Source organism: Terrapene carolina, unplaced genomic scaffold (assembly GCF_002925995.2).
Source record: "Terrapene carolina triunguis isolate 2854851 unplaced genomic scaffold, T_m_triunguis-2.0 Scaffold96, whole genome shotgun sequence".
Lineage (NCBI taxonomy): Eukaryota > Metazoa > Chordata > Testudines > Emydidae > Terrapene > Terrapene triunguis.
The window spans coordinates 53,124,628-53,141,007 of NW_020664447.1; the positions used below are offsets into that span (position 1 = coordinate 53,124,628).

The window sequence follows — 16,380 nt, forward strand, 5'->3', positions numbered from 1 at the left end:
GGGCAGGTTCAGCATCACATGATGCAGGTTTCTCAAGCCCATCATTCCATGGACATCCTACTAGGTTTCCAGATGACTTTCAACTGGTAACCTGCAAACCAACCATCTCTGTCAGAAAGCACGGATCCTCAATTGCTCTTCAGTATTGTACTGTGCCTTATGAACACAAGTCTATAAGAGGAGCTCAATGGAGGAGCTATTCAGCTGAGGGAGGCCTTGAAGGAGTATTTTAACAATGAGTCACAGTAATATGTCTTACAGTAGTGTGCTGAGCCTGGCATTGCTTGTTTGCACCATGCTATGAACCTTGTAACCATTGCTGTATGTGCCCAACTGTAACAATGCACATACGCCTATTACTATTGTCTTGAATGTTAGCAGCAGTCACCATGTGATGATGAATAATAAAGATAAATTCAGTTTCTGTAAGTAGATTTTTATTCCACATCCATGCAAACATATCTATATAATGCTGAGGTAAACATCATACATGCAGGGGAGAGTATCTTTAAAGGAGATGGAACAGGGAATTCACAAGCATGTATACCAACAAAGCTCTCTCAGCTGAGTGTACATGCGGCTGTCGTTGTATTTAATCTCCTGTGGGGTGGAGTGCCTTGGGTACTGCTGCGGCCCCGGAAGATACATGGAATGGTAGGTGGGATGTAGGGAAGTCCTTGTGATTCTCTCCCCCTGCCTCCCTACTGTGATTTCTAGCCACAGACCCAGGAGATCCAGCACCTCCCATGTACTCCAGGCAGGAGCGCGTTTGCTGCAGGGAGCTGGCATGCTCGGCTGGGCGGTTGCTATGTGAGCTCTCCACACTGAGCAAACAGAGCAATTTCAAAACTTCCTGGGGCTTTAAGAGGGAAGGAGTGCATGCCTGGGTACCTGGCTGGAGTGCAGCAGAGTTCAAAACAGTGACCAGAGCGGTCACGGTGGGCATTGTGGGATACCTCCTGGAGGTTACTTAGGGCAACGTAAGCAATGCAGGGTTTACACTGATGCTGTGTCTTTCTAACTGTCACCCTAAGTTCTATGCCTCGTCAAGGTGATTTTATTATGTTGGCGTAGCAGGAGAGTTAAACCAGTGGGAGGAGCTTTGCACTGTGTACACCTCCATAGTTAGGTCGACATAAACTGCCTTATGTCGACTTAACTTTGTAGCATAGTCAAGCCCTAAGTTCAACTGGGAAAAGGTCTTATTATACTGCACTCTATGTCAGGGATGCTAACCGATATACTATAGGGGTCTGGTGCAAGGTGACTCTGACAGTGCAAGCAGTTTTTTTTCTTTTTGGCAAGTTGTCTAAGGGGAGTAGTAGATACTGATAAGTGGGGGGTGAGTCTGGCCTGTATGCCTGCCAGCCACTACTGCTAACAGTGGGAGGACATCTCACTCCTATGCCAAAAGTTTGCCTCCATCAAGCCTGGCAGCTGACATCTGAACTGTCCTATAAAGGGTTGGAGACTAGTGGTTAGAGCAAAGTGAGGCAAAAAGCCATGTCCTGCACAGCCAAAAAAATGAAATATGTTTAGGAAAATGCAACTTAGGCACTATGAATGAGGAAGGAGAAGTGCTACTAGATGTCTATATTGCCAACCAATGGATGATAATCAATATATGGTTCCAAAAGGGGATGAGTCATTTGGTTATGTACATCAGTGGTGCAAACAAAAGCCAGATTGATAAGAGGTTAGTGAGGAAATCTCAGGGGAGTTGAGTTATAGACTGCAAAGTGATAACTTGTGAGAAATCCGCACAAGCCTCTTGTGGCAAAGATTGCAGTTCAGCACCTGGTAAGGAAGGAACTAAGCTCAAAAGAAACAGGATTAAAGTATTCAGTGTTGTTATAGCTATGTCCATCCCAGGATATTGGAGAGACAAGGTGACTGAGGTAATATCTTTTATGAGACCAATTTCTGTTCGTGAAAGAAACAAGATTAAAGTAGGGCTTGTTAAGGGAAAAGAGCAGCAAAGAAGCTCATGCAAGCAATACAGGATAAATATTGGGAAATAAATTTGGTATCTGTTGAAGAGGAAAGCTGGTTTGTGGCAGTGGAAGAGGCTCGTGGACAGTACAGATGGGGAAAACAGAGGAATGATGGTGGACTGAAGTGCAGGTGACAATCCAAAACAAGAAAATGGCATGTAAAGAAAAAGAAATAAATCCATCGAGTGTAAATGAAAGTGAATATAAAGAAGCAAAGTGAGCTGCCAAGCAAGAAGTGAAGGAGGTCAAAGAGAATGCTCTAGATAACCTGTGCAGCTACCTTGTAAATGACCTGTAACTGGCAAAAAGATGGATAGCATTGCAAAGAGATGCGAAGGAAAGGATGATGCTATTGCAACACTATTTGTAAAAAAAATGACCAGATTACGAAGACTGTTACAGCAGCTGGATGTGATTAAGTGACAGTGGGTCTGGTGAAAGTCCTGGGCAAGAGAGGAATAAAATGGATGACCATAGTGGTTAAAGCTGTATGGAGAGACAAAAGAATTCCCAAAGATCAATCACAAGCCTATTTTGGCCCTAATACATAAGAAGGGAAGCATCCATGGAAGCGGAAACTATTGAGGGATAAAGTTACTGTCATACAGGATGAAGATTATGGAATACATGTTAGATGCTAAGATTAGGTGAATGGTGGAATCCCTCCAGCAAGAACAGTTTGACTTTAGAAAAGAACGAGGAACCACAGAGTCCATGTTTGTAATCTGGCAAGTGATAAAGAATTGGCGAGAGCACCAGCAGGATAGCTTCTGGGCTTTTACAGACCTAGAAAAGGCATACATTTAAAGTGGCCAGAAGGATGCTCACACTGTACTGAGAAAATAGGTTGTGTCTGAGGATTTAATAACTATAGTGAATGCTCTATATAGTGATGCAAAAATGTTCTGAAACAACAAGCTCCTTTGAAGTGAAAGTCAGATTGCACCAGGAGTTGGCCCTAAACCTGCTGCTGTTTTTCATATTGATGAACTTCGTCAGGAGGAAGATTCCAATGAGAAAAGGTGAGAAGCTGCTACATGGAGATGACAAAGTAATGAGGGCATCCTCAAAAGAAGATATAGAGAAAATAGTAAAGCAGTGGTATGAACAGCTAAGTAGGCATGGAATAAAAATGAGTACAACTAAGACTGAGGTCATTTGGATCGGGAGAGGTGCACAGGGAAACTGGATATAGAGATTAATGGAGTATGACTAAGCCAGGCTGAGCAGTTCAAGCACCTGAGCAGCTGGATAACAGAAAACCAGTGAGCTTGAATGTGAGATACAGTCTAGACTGACAAATGCTGGAAGAGTGAGGAATAACATCTCAGATGTTGTGTATGACAAGCATATGCCACTGAAACTGAAAGCCCAATTATATAAAACAGTTTTACCCCTCTATACTGTATAGTACAGAAGCCTGGGCCATAAAGAAATGGCAGGTTCAATGCCTACAGGTGTTTGAAAAGAGATACACGAAGGGACAGATTGTGAAATGAAAGCATTAGGATGGAAGTCAAAGTTCATGATGTGGCTGGCAAAATCCAAGAAGCATGACTTCCCTGGTTCAGGCGAATAAAGCGGACGAATAAAGAGAACTTGGGGAAGATAGCATGGCAGGAGAGAGGGTGGTAGGAAGGAGACCCTGAGGAATGCCGAGGAAGCAATGAATGGATTGCATCAAAGATGGTAAGCAGGTGGACCTTAGTGCCACCTCAAACAGACAAAGATGGCGGATGTTTGTATGATGACCTAACCCAGATGATGGGTTAAGAGGAGAAAGAAGGAAGACTAATGAAAGCTGAGAAAATCAGAAAATTGGTGGTCACAGGTGGAAATGACTAGAAAAATGAAAAATATGGGGAGATTAGGTGGTGATTGGAGAGAAGGGAACTCTGAGCTGGGGGAAAATAGTAGAGGATGTCTTCACCATGAACTGCCTGGTCAATTGAGTTCCACCTATCTCATAGAGCTGGAAGGGACCCCGAAAGGTCATTGAGTCCAGCCCCCTGCCTTCACTAGCGGGACCAAGTACTGATTTTGCCCCAGATCCCTAAGTGGCTCCCTCACGGATTGAGCTCACAACCCTGGGTTTAGCAGGCCAGTGCTCAAACCACTGAGCTATCCCTCCCCCCATCCAGTCCTTGATTAAGAATAAGGTGAGAGGTGGAGCCATAATTAAGTTGCAGAAGGTATGGTGTTACAGAGGAGGAGCTAAACCTGACATTGAAATCAAGAGCAGGAGAAAGTTGTTAATTATGTTGTCAAGGAGAGAGGTGAGAGAAGAGTTTTTTGTTAGAATAGACCTCCAAGGAAGGGAGGAAGTGGGATGTACTGAAAATGGTAGACAAGAAGAAAAGCCAAACCAGGCAACTGCAGCTTACAGTATGGGAGAATGAGAGAGGGTAGAACCTCCACAGTGCAGCTTCTGAAACAGTGAGAGATAGACAGTAAAGTTTCAGTGATAGCAAGCAAGTGAAAGTTATGGGCTATGAAGCTTGTGTACAGTACTGATTGTTGAGGAGGGCAAGGAGCAGCAGGTGAAAGTGAGATTGACAATAACAGAGGCAGAGCAGAAGGGGTGTAAAGTAAAACTGTGCAAATAATGGATTTTTCAGTTTTCTGGCAACTCTGAAAACATTAAGTTTTGTTTTGGGTCTAATGGAAAACAAATGTTTTGAAATTTTTGGTGAATTGAAAAGTCAGAAAACATTTTGAAGCTGGTTGAATTAAATGTTTAGTTAAACCTGGCATTTTTTCTCTAGATTTTAGGCATTTTAACACATGTAAATGAAACTAGGTTCAGAAAACAGTAGGAGGAGGAGGTGGTGTCTCGCATTGTGATTGTGCCCTAGGCACTGGGATATTCTGATGTGAGTCTTTCTCAGTCTGTCCTGTTGAAGCTGTTTTGTTTTGTATAAATAGTCATTGAAGCAGGGACTTGAACCTCGATGTCCCAAATCCAAGGTGAATTCTCTAGACACCAGGCTAAAGAAGCATTCTCACACTCTGTCCTGGCCCATTGGCTTATTTAGTGTCATCATGAATTATTATGAATTGTCAGGATGAATGACAATGAATAGTCATTGGGTCAGGGAAAGATAGTGAGACTGAGGTCTTGTCTACACTACAGTTTTGTCAATGCAAGTTGCACCAATGATCAAAAAACGCTATAATTATATCGCTCGTGCATGTTGGCAGAGCACATCCACAGTTGGTGCTCTAGCAGTGCACTGTGGGTAGCTATTCAATTCTGCTACTCGCCACCTTCTGTAGCTAGGAGTTGTGGGAAGGTGGAGTGGATCGCAGTGCATCGTGGGTGCGTGCTCAGCGTCCCATGATTCATCGTTATGCAGGACTGGGATGACGAGCAGTGGCTGCAGAACTTTTGGATGTGGAAAGTCACCTTCCAGGAACTGTGTGTGGAGCTCGCCCCAGAACTGAGGTGCAAGGACACCAAATGAGAGCTGCCCCTCTTGGTGGAGAAGCACATGGAAATCACTATGTGGGAGCTAGCAACTCCTGACTGCTATCCAGTCAGTCATAAATCAGTTTGCAATCGGGAAGTCCATCATTGGGGCTGTGCTTAACGCAAGTGTGCAGAGCCATTAATCGCATCCTGCTACGAAGGACTGTGACTCTTGGTAATGTGTGTGAAATAGTGGATGGCTTTGCAGCAATGGGATTCCCTAACTGCGGCGGAGTGATAGATAGCATATATATCCCAATTTTGACCCCAGACCATCTTGTGACAGCAGCAGGGACTGTCTTTTTGCTGTGTGTTTGTATAGTGTCTAGCACAATGGGGTCCTGGTCAGTGATGGGGACTCCTAAGCAGTACCACAACAGACACAATCACATTTTTGCACATAAATAACTTATGCTAATGAAAGCTAGGTGTGTGATTCGAAATGAGAATAGATCAGGGGTCAGCAACGTTTGGCACGCGGCTCGCCAGGGTAAGCACCCTGGCAGGCCAGGCCAGTTTATTTACCTGCTGATGTGGCAGGTTCGGCCGATCGCGGTCCCCACTGGCTGCGGTTCGCTGTCCCGGGCCAATGGGGGCATCGGGAAGCCGCGGCCAGCACATCCCGCGCCGCTTCTCGCTGCCCCCATTGGCCCGGGACGGCGAACCGCGGCGAGTGGGGGCCGCGATTGGCCGAACCTGCCACGTCAGAAAGTAAATAAACTGGCCCGGCCCGCCAGGGTGCTTACCCTGGCGAGCCGTGTGCCAAATGTTGCTGACCCCTGGAATAGATGCACAAGAATGTAGTGGTGATGCTGATGCTAAGACTTGAATCCAATGTGCATCAAACTTACAGGTAGCTTGAAATGAAATGCAGATGACTGACAAGGTAGTGGGAAGGAGTTTGTACCGTATATAATTTATTTTCCCTCTCAAAGACTTGCATTTGAGTGTAGTTGGTAACATATCCATAAAAGTTTTATCCAGACAGTGTTGTATTGTCAACTTCCATACTCTGTATAATTTTCCCCAGAGAAAACTGAAGCGGTCTTCAGAATTGGCACATACTTATACATAATTGGTAGCTAACCTACCAACAAATTTGTTACATTTTTTTAAAATTGTTTTACTTCTAAAATGTGCCAAAGTCTGAATCTCATGCATAAAAATTACATTGAGCATACTTCCTATTTTAAAAGCATATTGTATTGCTCATTACGTTGACTTTGCTTATTAAAGCTATTATGGCATTTGGAAAGAAGTCTGAGTAACTTCATCTGATTCTACAATGTTTTTTTTCAATTTAACAGATTATCCATTTTGTTAGCATATCCACATATGCAGTAAAGGAGCTGGAGACTGTGTGTGTGTGTGTGTGTGTGTGTGTGTGTGTGTGTGTGTGTAAAACGGGCAAAATGGCTATATTTATAGTGTGTGTTTGACATAAGTAGGGAGGCTTGAATAATGTCTAGCCAAGGATACCTGCTTCAGTAAATTTCCAAATAGACAGTGATCAGCAATACCAAATGTCGCTTGTTCAGTAGTCTTACTTTAACTGAAAGGTAAAGCATTACTCTAATCCAGGGGTCGGCAACCTTTCAGAAGTGGTATGCCGAGTCTTCATTTATTCACTCTAATTTAAGGTTTTGCGTGCCAGTAATACATTTTAATGTTTTTAGAAGGTCTCTTTCTATAAGTCTATAATATATAAATAAACTATTGTATGTATGTATGTAAAGTAAATAAGGTTTTTAAAATGCTTAAGAAGCTTCATTTTAAATCAAATTAAAATGCAGAGACCCCCCAGACCGGTGGCCAGGACCCGGGCAGTGTGAGTGCCACTGAAAATCAGCTTGCGTGCCGCCTTTGGCATGTGTGCCATAGGTTGACTACCCCTGCTGTAGTCCAATAAAATATGTTGTTGGGCTTTTCTAAACATATCTGGAATCAAGTGTTTAAAGTATTAACTTTGTACTTTCTCCTTTGTGTCACTGATACTTTACTTATGTTTACTCTGTTTTTGCAACAACATCAGTACATTATTTTTTAAAGAATTGACAATTGTTTTCTATATGCCAGACGTTTGCATTGTTTATTTATATCAGATACCTGCAGGACTTACTGTCATATTTCAGGTACCATTTCCATTCTATGTGAAATTTGTATTATTTTTTCTAGAGATATCAGTAAAATCAGAACTTGTATCTGCCACCTCCCTTCCTCCATCCTAAAACACACATTTCAATTTTAGGAAAGACTTAAACAACTTTGTGTGCCATCCTCGTTTTTGCTGATCACTTCTGTTTTGGTTGCATTTCCATTTCCAAGTTTCATGCATTTACATTAAGTTCTGTGCACTCGTGTGTACAGACACTTATGGGAGTGACAGAGTACAGGCGAGTCTCATCTTACGCTGGGATTACGTTCCGCTGTCAGCGCGTAAAGTGAAAATCACGTATAGTCAAAATTACATTGAGTGTAATGGCGGGCGGAATCGCCCGCACTACAGGTACAGTATTTAAATTGTTATTTTTCTCTCTTTTTGTTTTTTTTGTTTTTTGCCGACCGCGCAAAGCTGAATTCGCGCATGTTAAATGCGTGTAAGATGACTCACCTGTACTTACATTTTGACTCCTAAATAAGCGAGGTGAAGAACAGAGTAAACGAGAAGGACAGAGGAAATTATGAAATTCTAGATATTGTTGGGATCCAGATGGTATGAAATTCCCGTGGGCAACAAAATGAAAAAAACCCTGTAAATGTGTGGGAGATATTAAGATGATTTTTTTTTTTTTTTTTTTTGGCTGAAGCCTCATGTAAATTTCTGAAGCTTATGAGGGTAAAGATTTCATTTCAGTCAAACTTTAGGTCTTTGTAGCAAAACTGAATTAACTCATAGAGCATATCATAATTACTTTTACTTTGTCTTCTACTACTGCAGAAGTTTGATACTTCACGGTTTATCCCAGTAGAACTACTCCAAGCCAAAACAGTTATTATACATAACTACTCTTCAGAGGTTTTGAGCTACTCTAAGGCAGTTTTTCAGTGAAGTTGTTGAGTGGGTATTTATCACTTTATAGACAACATAAACATTTTTTGTTGTATAACCTTTTCTAAACTCATTACAATTATTATGATCCAAGGGCTCAATATATGTAATACAGAATAGTACACTACTTAGTAGCATAGTTTATAACTTGATTTGAAAAAAGAAACCCTTGTTTTTCCTCTACAGCGGGAACTCCAGAAGACAAGATGCGATTGTTTGTTATTTATTACATAAACTCAGTGCAGGCACCATCAGAGGTATGTTCTTTGTATCTTAATAAAACAAAAATAATTGTTTGCAAAATTTGTGCTAAATCGGTATTTCATAAGGAATTAAATGAATGCCTGTGCCAAACACCTACTTTTTCTTCTCAAGAAAAATATACTACAGTCTTGTAGGATTGAATCTATTTACAGTCAAAGTTTTACAGAAGTATTTATTACTACCAGGGATATTACTGCCCAGTTATGAAATATAACTAAACATATGGATCATGATAATGTGGATATGATTCAAATAGTAAGAATATCACTTTTTAAAATACTTAAATCAAGTTTACATCAGCAAAATTTGGTACAGTTTCTGTTATTGGGATACATTACGCAGTTGAGATGGACATTACAAAACTTTTTCCACTTTTTACTCCATCCCTGACTATCTAGAAAGAATTGCATTTTCTGAACAACAACGTATATTTCTTGGGGCTCCACACTAAGATGATTTCTAAGGCTTTGATCCCTGAATAATTCAGGAAGCATTTTTTGCATATATTTCTTCAGAAACTAATCTGCGTAAGAATACTATTATTTATTTTTGTGCCAAGTAACACAATCTGGTACCATGCTGTGTAATTACGAAATGTTAATCTGACACATTCGCTAATTCTTAATGCGCAGGATTTAACCATATGGCTCCTGTTAAATAAATGTAATTAAACTCTACTGTGTCAAATTCAAGTATAATGTAAACCTGGTTTTAAAATAGATCCAGCCTGAATTACAAATCATATTTTAGTGATGTTCTGTGTGAATTATTTACATTAAATAATGTAATAGCTAAAGTTAGGGTTTTTCAAAACAGCTTAAGGTAGTTAGGCACCTTGAATTTCATTGCCATTTCAGTGCCTACCTCCCTTAAGCTTCTTTGAAAATCCCAGCCTATTTTTTAAGACATTTTAAGATTCTATGTGTCTAAGGGTATGTCTACACTACGAAATTAGGTCAGTTTTTTATAGAAGTTGATTTTTAGAAACCGATTTTATACAGTCGATTGTGAATGTCCACACTAAGCGCATTAAATCGGCGGAGTGCGTCTTCTCTACCATGGCTAGCATCGAATTAGAGAGTGGTGCACTGTGGGTAGCTATCCCACAGTTTCCGCAATCTCCACTGCCCATTGGAATTCTGGGCTAAGCTCCCAATGCCTGATGGGCCTAAACATTGTCGCAGGTGGTTTGGGGTACATGTCGTCAGGCCTCCTTCCCTCCGTGAAAGCAACGGCAGACAACTGTTTCGCGCCTTTTTTTCCTGGGTTACCTATGCAGACGCCATACCACGTCAAGCATGGAGCCCGCTCAGCTCACCGTCACCGTACGTCTTCTGGGTGCTGCTGGCAGACCTCAGTGAGGTCAATCGGGACACCTGGACAGACATGGCTGTCCTCCTCTTAGAGCACTGAATGGGAGCCAGAGACTCCAGGTCATTCTCTTCTTTAAGTTCGTCTCATGGAGATTCAGTCCTGCCTGGAATATCATGGGAGCTGGAGGCTTCTGCCTCAGGCTGCTCTCCCAGCCGGCAGCACCGCGCGGTCGCACCTACCCCAGCCTACCCCTTGCTCCCATGGCTCATGAAGCCTGGTCAGTAGTAAGGAGCAGTTCAGCTATAGACTAAGCCAAGTGCAGAATGGTGGTAGAATGTGCCTTTGGACATTTAAAAGCTCGCTGGTGCTGTTTGCTGACTAGATCACACGTCAGCGCAACCAACATTCCCATTGTTATTGCTGCTTGCTGTGTGCTCCATAATATCTGAGAGTAAGGGGGAGACATTTATGGCGGGGTGGGAGGTTGAGGCAAATCTCCTGGCGTCTAATTTTGAGTAGCCATACATCAGGGCGATTAGAAGAGCACAGCAAGGCGTGCTGCGCATCAGAGAGGCTTTGAAAACCAGTTTCATGACTGGCCAGGCTTCGGCATGATTGTTGTGTGTGTTTCTCCTTGATGCAAACCCGCCCCCTTTGTTGATTTTAATTCCCTGTAAGCCAACCACCCTCCCCCCTTCGAAATAAAGTAACTATTGTTTTGAAACCATGCATTCTTTATTAATTAAAAAAAAAATGAGATAACGGACAAGGTAGCTGGGGTGGGGGAGGAGGGAAGGACAAGGCCACATTGCTTATTGTAGCCACACTAAAAATCAAACTGTTTGAATGACAGCCTTCTGTTGCTTGGGCCATCCTCTGGAGTGGAGTGGCTGGGTGCCCAGCACCTCCCCCTCCTCCCCCCCACATTCTTGGGCATCTGGGTGAGAAGGCTATGGAACATGGGGAGGAGGGGAGGCGGTTATACAGTGGATGCAGCAGGGGTCTGTGCTCTTGTTGGCTTTCCTGCAGTTCCAGCAGACGCTTCATCATGTCCATTTGCTCCCCCAGCAGATGCTTCATCGTGTCCGTTTACTCCCCCATTAGCCTCAGCATCGTGTCCTGCCTCCGCTTTTCACGCTCACTTAATTCTTTCCTGTCCTGTGCCACTGAATGACTCCATGCATTAAGCTGTGCAGGAGGATTGCATGAGCTCGGAAAACATGTCATCAAGAGTGCGGTTTTTTTCGCCTTCTAATCTGCGATAACCTCAGGGATGGAGATGATAGGGGGAGTGTAGAAACATTCTACGGTCTACGATTCTGGGGGGACTGCATGGTAACCTGTGCTGCTGAATTCGCCACGCTGACCAAACAAGGTTCAAATTCAAAAGTTCCCGGGGTTTTTCCTGTGTACCTGGCTAGTGCAACGGAGTTCAAAGTGCTGTCCAGAGAGGTCACAATTGAGCACTCTGTGATAGCTCCCCCAAATTTGACCCAGCAAGGTCGATTTTAGCACTACTCCCCTCACCAGGGAGGCATACAGAAGTCGATTTTAAAAGCCCTTTAAGTCCATGAAATGGGGTTGGTTGTGTGGATGCATTCATTTTAAAATCGACCTAACACAGTTAAATTCGACCTAGCCCCCTAGTGTAGACCAGGGCTAAGAGGCTCAGCACAGAACTCACAGCCCAGAGGGAGTGGAGGCATATGGTGGGGGGAGGGATAGCTCAGTGGTTTGAGCATTGGCCTGCTAAACCCAGGATTGTGAGTTCAATCCTTGAGGGGGCCACTTAGGGATCTGGGGCAAAAATCAGTACTTGGTCCTGCTAGTGAAGGCAGGGGGCTGGACTCGATGATGACCTTTCGAGGTTCCTTCCAGTTCTATGAGATAGGTATATCTCCATATATTATTACTTTATTATTATGGTGGCTTTAAGCTGTCTTGTGCCCTTATGATCCTGGGTTGCTCCAGGGACTGACCAGCTCTCCAGCATAACTTAGACACCCCTAGGGGCCTGTCTGAGTTACCCTACAGGCTACAGCACTGCCCAAAATCTCTGCCGTGCTGAGTGCTGCAACTCCCAGCATACATCCTTCACTGGAGCTTGCAAAGGAGGCAGGTTTACAGCTATGTTCCTCAGAGTGTGCTCCAGGGGACATCTTCCCGAGCCAGATTCAGGGCTTTTAGGGTCTCTTTATGCTGCTTCTGACCTTTTATGTAAAATGAAGGGAACAAATGGAGGCGAAGCTCTCCAGCATTGTTAGAAATCATAATAGTTGAAAATAATTTCCTTATTTTCTTACCTACCAAAACTGTAATTTGGGATTTGTTGATGTAAATAATTAGCTTATCATAAAGAATAGCTCATTTAACAATGGCAACAGCTGCAGGGGAAATTTTTTAATGCAAATAATACTGTCGTGTTTTACAATTTTCAAATAAATGTAACTGCTTGAACATCGGCTTGAAAACTTTAAAAAGGTTTGGCTAATCTCAGAAGCAGCCTAGATTTTCTAAAATCTGTCTTCACTTTTTGCTGTTATTTTATTTAAACTGTATATCTAATTCCATTTCATGTTTTAATATGGTAAATAGAATATATAGAAATAATTTTTCTCAATACTGAAAATAACCCAGTGTTAAAATCCATTACAATATATTGTGTGATTCTAGAGGCTGTTATTCAAACAATTCTAATAAATTCAGATAGGGAAAAGTAGAATAAACATCTGACCAAAATAAGTCACCATGAAGAGTGTGATAGAATGTTGTTGTTTCTTTTTGTAGTAGTAATAACTGTAATATAACACTTTACAAAAGTTAATTCAGTGTGAATTTGGACTTCTGCACTGGCATGTGGTGATCATGGTCACTTGTTTTCATGTATAAGTTATTCTTCTTCTTCAAGTGATGGTCCCTATTGTATTCACGAGGTTTACACATATGCACCATGCGTCTGGAGTTGGAAAATTTGAAAATAGTGTCCATTGGTCCGTGCATATGCACTCACTTGTCCTGTGCTTCCATCCAAGTCAATAAAAGGTGGGGCAGGCTGACCGAGTCTTTAGTTCCTTCTCACCACCGCACATGGTCTGGATCAGAACTCTGTTTCTTCATCTGTAGTCGGGAGATAAGGAAGCACTCCCATAAGCATGGGACTAAGTCTTTGTCCAAATCAAAGAAGATGGATGCTCCTTCCACCCACTTGGCCCAAGGAGACAGAGAATGTTCTGGATCCCACAGGCATGAGAGAAAAACACACAAACAATGGAACCCAGAGGTTCTGGACACTGATGCATTGGTACCACCATCTCTGGCACCCCACATGACACAAGACCCTCTCTCACCGAGAAAGATCACAGTGCTAATACCAATAACTGGGAAAGAGTGCCTCTCACCAGGGAGATCCGGAACCGTAGCTGGACCCAGACCTTTCCAGATCCGGAATCACCCCCTTCATCAGGCCCATCCACTTCTACAGTGATTATATCTCCACCAAGAGACTGCTTCCAATACGGGTTCCCTCACCCTCCGCACCAATGCTTTACACTCTTCCATCAGCTCTGACAATATCACCATTAGAACCGGAAGATGAAAAATGTCTCCACTTGGCGAAGTGGAAATGTTTCACTTCTTGGGCTCAGTGCTATCACCTCCCCCTCAACTCCATCTCGATCCCTACCATCCTGGACTACCCCCTGGAACTTAAGACATCAGGCCTTGCTGTCAGGCCTGTCCAGGTCCACCTATGGATTGGCGCTTGTTATTTACTCATCCTATCACCACCCACTTCTTGAAAGGGTTACTGAACAGCTTCCTGCCTGTGTTTTCTCCCCCCTCTCCCTTGTGCTCTCTGCCCTCACCAGGCCCCCCTTTGAGCCTCTGGCTACGTGCTCCCTCTCCCACCTCTCCATGAAGGTCATTTTCCTCATGGCTATCACTTCTGCTAGGCTGGTCAGTGAATTGGCAGCTATGATGGTCAATCCCCCCCGCTCACCCGCATATGTGGTTTTTCATAAAGACAAGGTTTCCTTATATCCTTTACCCCAAATTCCTCCTGAGGGTGGTCTCTGAGTTCCACCTCAACTAATCAATTCACTTCCCAGTCTTCCATCTTAAGCCACATGCCACTCTTGTGGACAGGTCCCTGCACTCGAGAAATAAATGGTCAGTTTTCAGAATGGAGAGAGGTAAATAGTGGTGTTCCCCAGGAGTCTGTACTGGGACCAGTACTTTTCAACATATTCATAAATGATCTGGAAAAGAAGTAAACAGTGAGGTGGCAAAATTTGCAGATGATACATAACTACTCAGATAGTTAAGTCCAAAGCAGACTGTGAAGAGCTACAAAGGGACCTCACAAAACTGGGTGACTGGGCAACAAAATGGCAGATGAAATTGAATGTTGAAAATGCAAAGTAATGCACATTGGAAAACATAATCCCAACTATACATATAAAATGATGGGGTCTAAATTCACTGTTACCACTCAAGAAAGAGATCTTGGAGTCATTGTGGATAGTTCTCTGAAAACATCCACTCAATGTGCAGCGGCAGTCAAAAAAGCGAACAATGTTGGGAATCATTAAAAAAAGGATAGATAAGAAGGCAGAAAATATCATATTGCCTCTATACAAATCCATGGTACATCCACATCTTGAATACTTTATGCAGATCTGGTTGCCCCATCTCAAAAAAAGATATATTGGAATTAAAGGTACAGAAAAGGGCAACAGAAATGACTAGGGGTATGGAACAGCTTCCATATGAGGAGAGATTAATAAGACTGGGATTTTTCAGCTTGGAAAAGAGATGACTAAGAGGGGACTATGATAGAGGTCTATAAAATCATGACTGGTGTGAAGAAAGTAAATAAGGAAGTGTTATTTATTCCTTCTCATAAGAACTAGGGGTCACCAAATGAAATTAATAGGCAGAAGATTTAAAACAAACAAAAGGAAGTATTTCTTCACACAACACACAGTCAACCTGTGGAACTCTTTGCCAGAGGATGATGTGACGGCCAAGACTATAACAGAGTTCCAAAAAGAACTAAAGTTCATGGAGGATAGGTCCATAGTCTGGCTATTAGCCAGGGTGGGCAGGGATGGTATCCCTAGCCTCTGTTTGCCAGAAGCTGGGAATGGGCAACGGGATGGATCACTTGATGATTACCTGTTCTGTTCATTCCCTCTGGGGCATCTGGCTTGGGGCATCTAGCTTTGGCCACTGTCAGAAGAGAGGATACTGGGCTAGATGGACCATTGCTCTGACCCAGTATGGCCGTTCATATGTTCTTATGACGTCTGCCGTGTGCTTGCATTCTGCCTCGACATAACCCATGCCTTTCGTGCCTGTTCATGGCCATTGTGGACTGGCCCCGGCGCAAAGCCCTATATTCTCAGTGCATCTCAAAGTGCGTCTCTGCATGCATCCAAGTGTGCTATGCATGGCTAACACTCCACTGCCTGGCAGATTATGGTGCATTCAACACAGGCGCAGGTGGTCACATCTGCCTCTCTGGCAGACACATCCTGGCATAACATTCCGTGCATACCTTGACCTCCCATTACTCCATCACCCAGAGGGCAGCAGAATTTGCAGTTCTGAACCATGCCGTCCCACAGACTGCGATACCTATTGCATCCTCGCACCCCCCCTCCGCACGAATCACTGCATAATACTCACTCGCATTTGGAATACATATAGGGACCATCACTCGAAGAAGAGGAGGTTACTTACCTGTAACTGGAGATTCTTTGAGATGTGTGGTCCCTATTTGTATTCCAATACCCACCATCCATCCCCTCTGCTGCAGACCATGCTGCTCAATGATAAGAGGGTGACTGATGGGGTGCCATCCTGCACAGCCTCATTTCTCCTGGAACACAAGGCTAGGTATGAAGTATGTGTGGGTCAACGGATACTGCTACAGAAAACTTCCGGCGCATGGTGTGTATGTGCATCTGTGTTTGTAATACAAATAGGGACCACACATCTTGAAGAACCTCCAGTTACAGGTAAGTAACCTCCTCCGTTTCCACATTGACCAAGTTATCCGCCTTCCTGTGTTTTTTCCCAAAGCCACACCAGGAAGATGCTGTCCTTATCTTGGACATTAGAAAGGCATTAGAACCAAACCATTTAGAAAGTCTCCTAGAACATTTATACCAATTGCAAACAGATCCAAAAGATCCACAATCTCCACCCAAAGACTTTCAAAGTGGGTTTCCAGTTGTATTCTTATGTTACCAGGCTGCTAATGTTCCAGTGCTCCCTTCCTTCCTTCC

At 43.2% G+C, this 16,380-nt stretch overlaps 1 protein-coding gene across 1 annotated transcript in view; it reads left to right on the plus strand.

Annotated features, from left to right (window-relative positions):
* The window catches only part of SCFD1 (sec1 family domain containing 1), a 148,590-nt gene that overhangs the window by 62,936 nt on the left and 69,274 nt on the right, over nucleotides 1–16,380 (plus strand). The window contains exon 16 of the mRNA XM_024196058.3: nucleotides 8,699–8,769. Within this exon, the coding sequence (XP_024051826.2) occupies nucleotides 8,699–8,769 (71 nt within the window). The remainder of the gene's footprint in view (nucleotides 1–8,698; nucleotides 8,770–16,380) is intronic.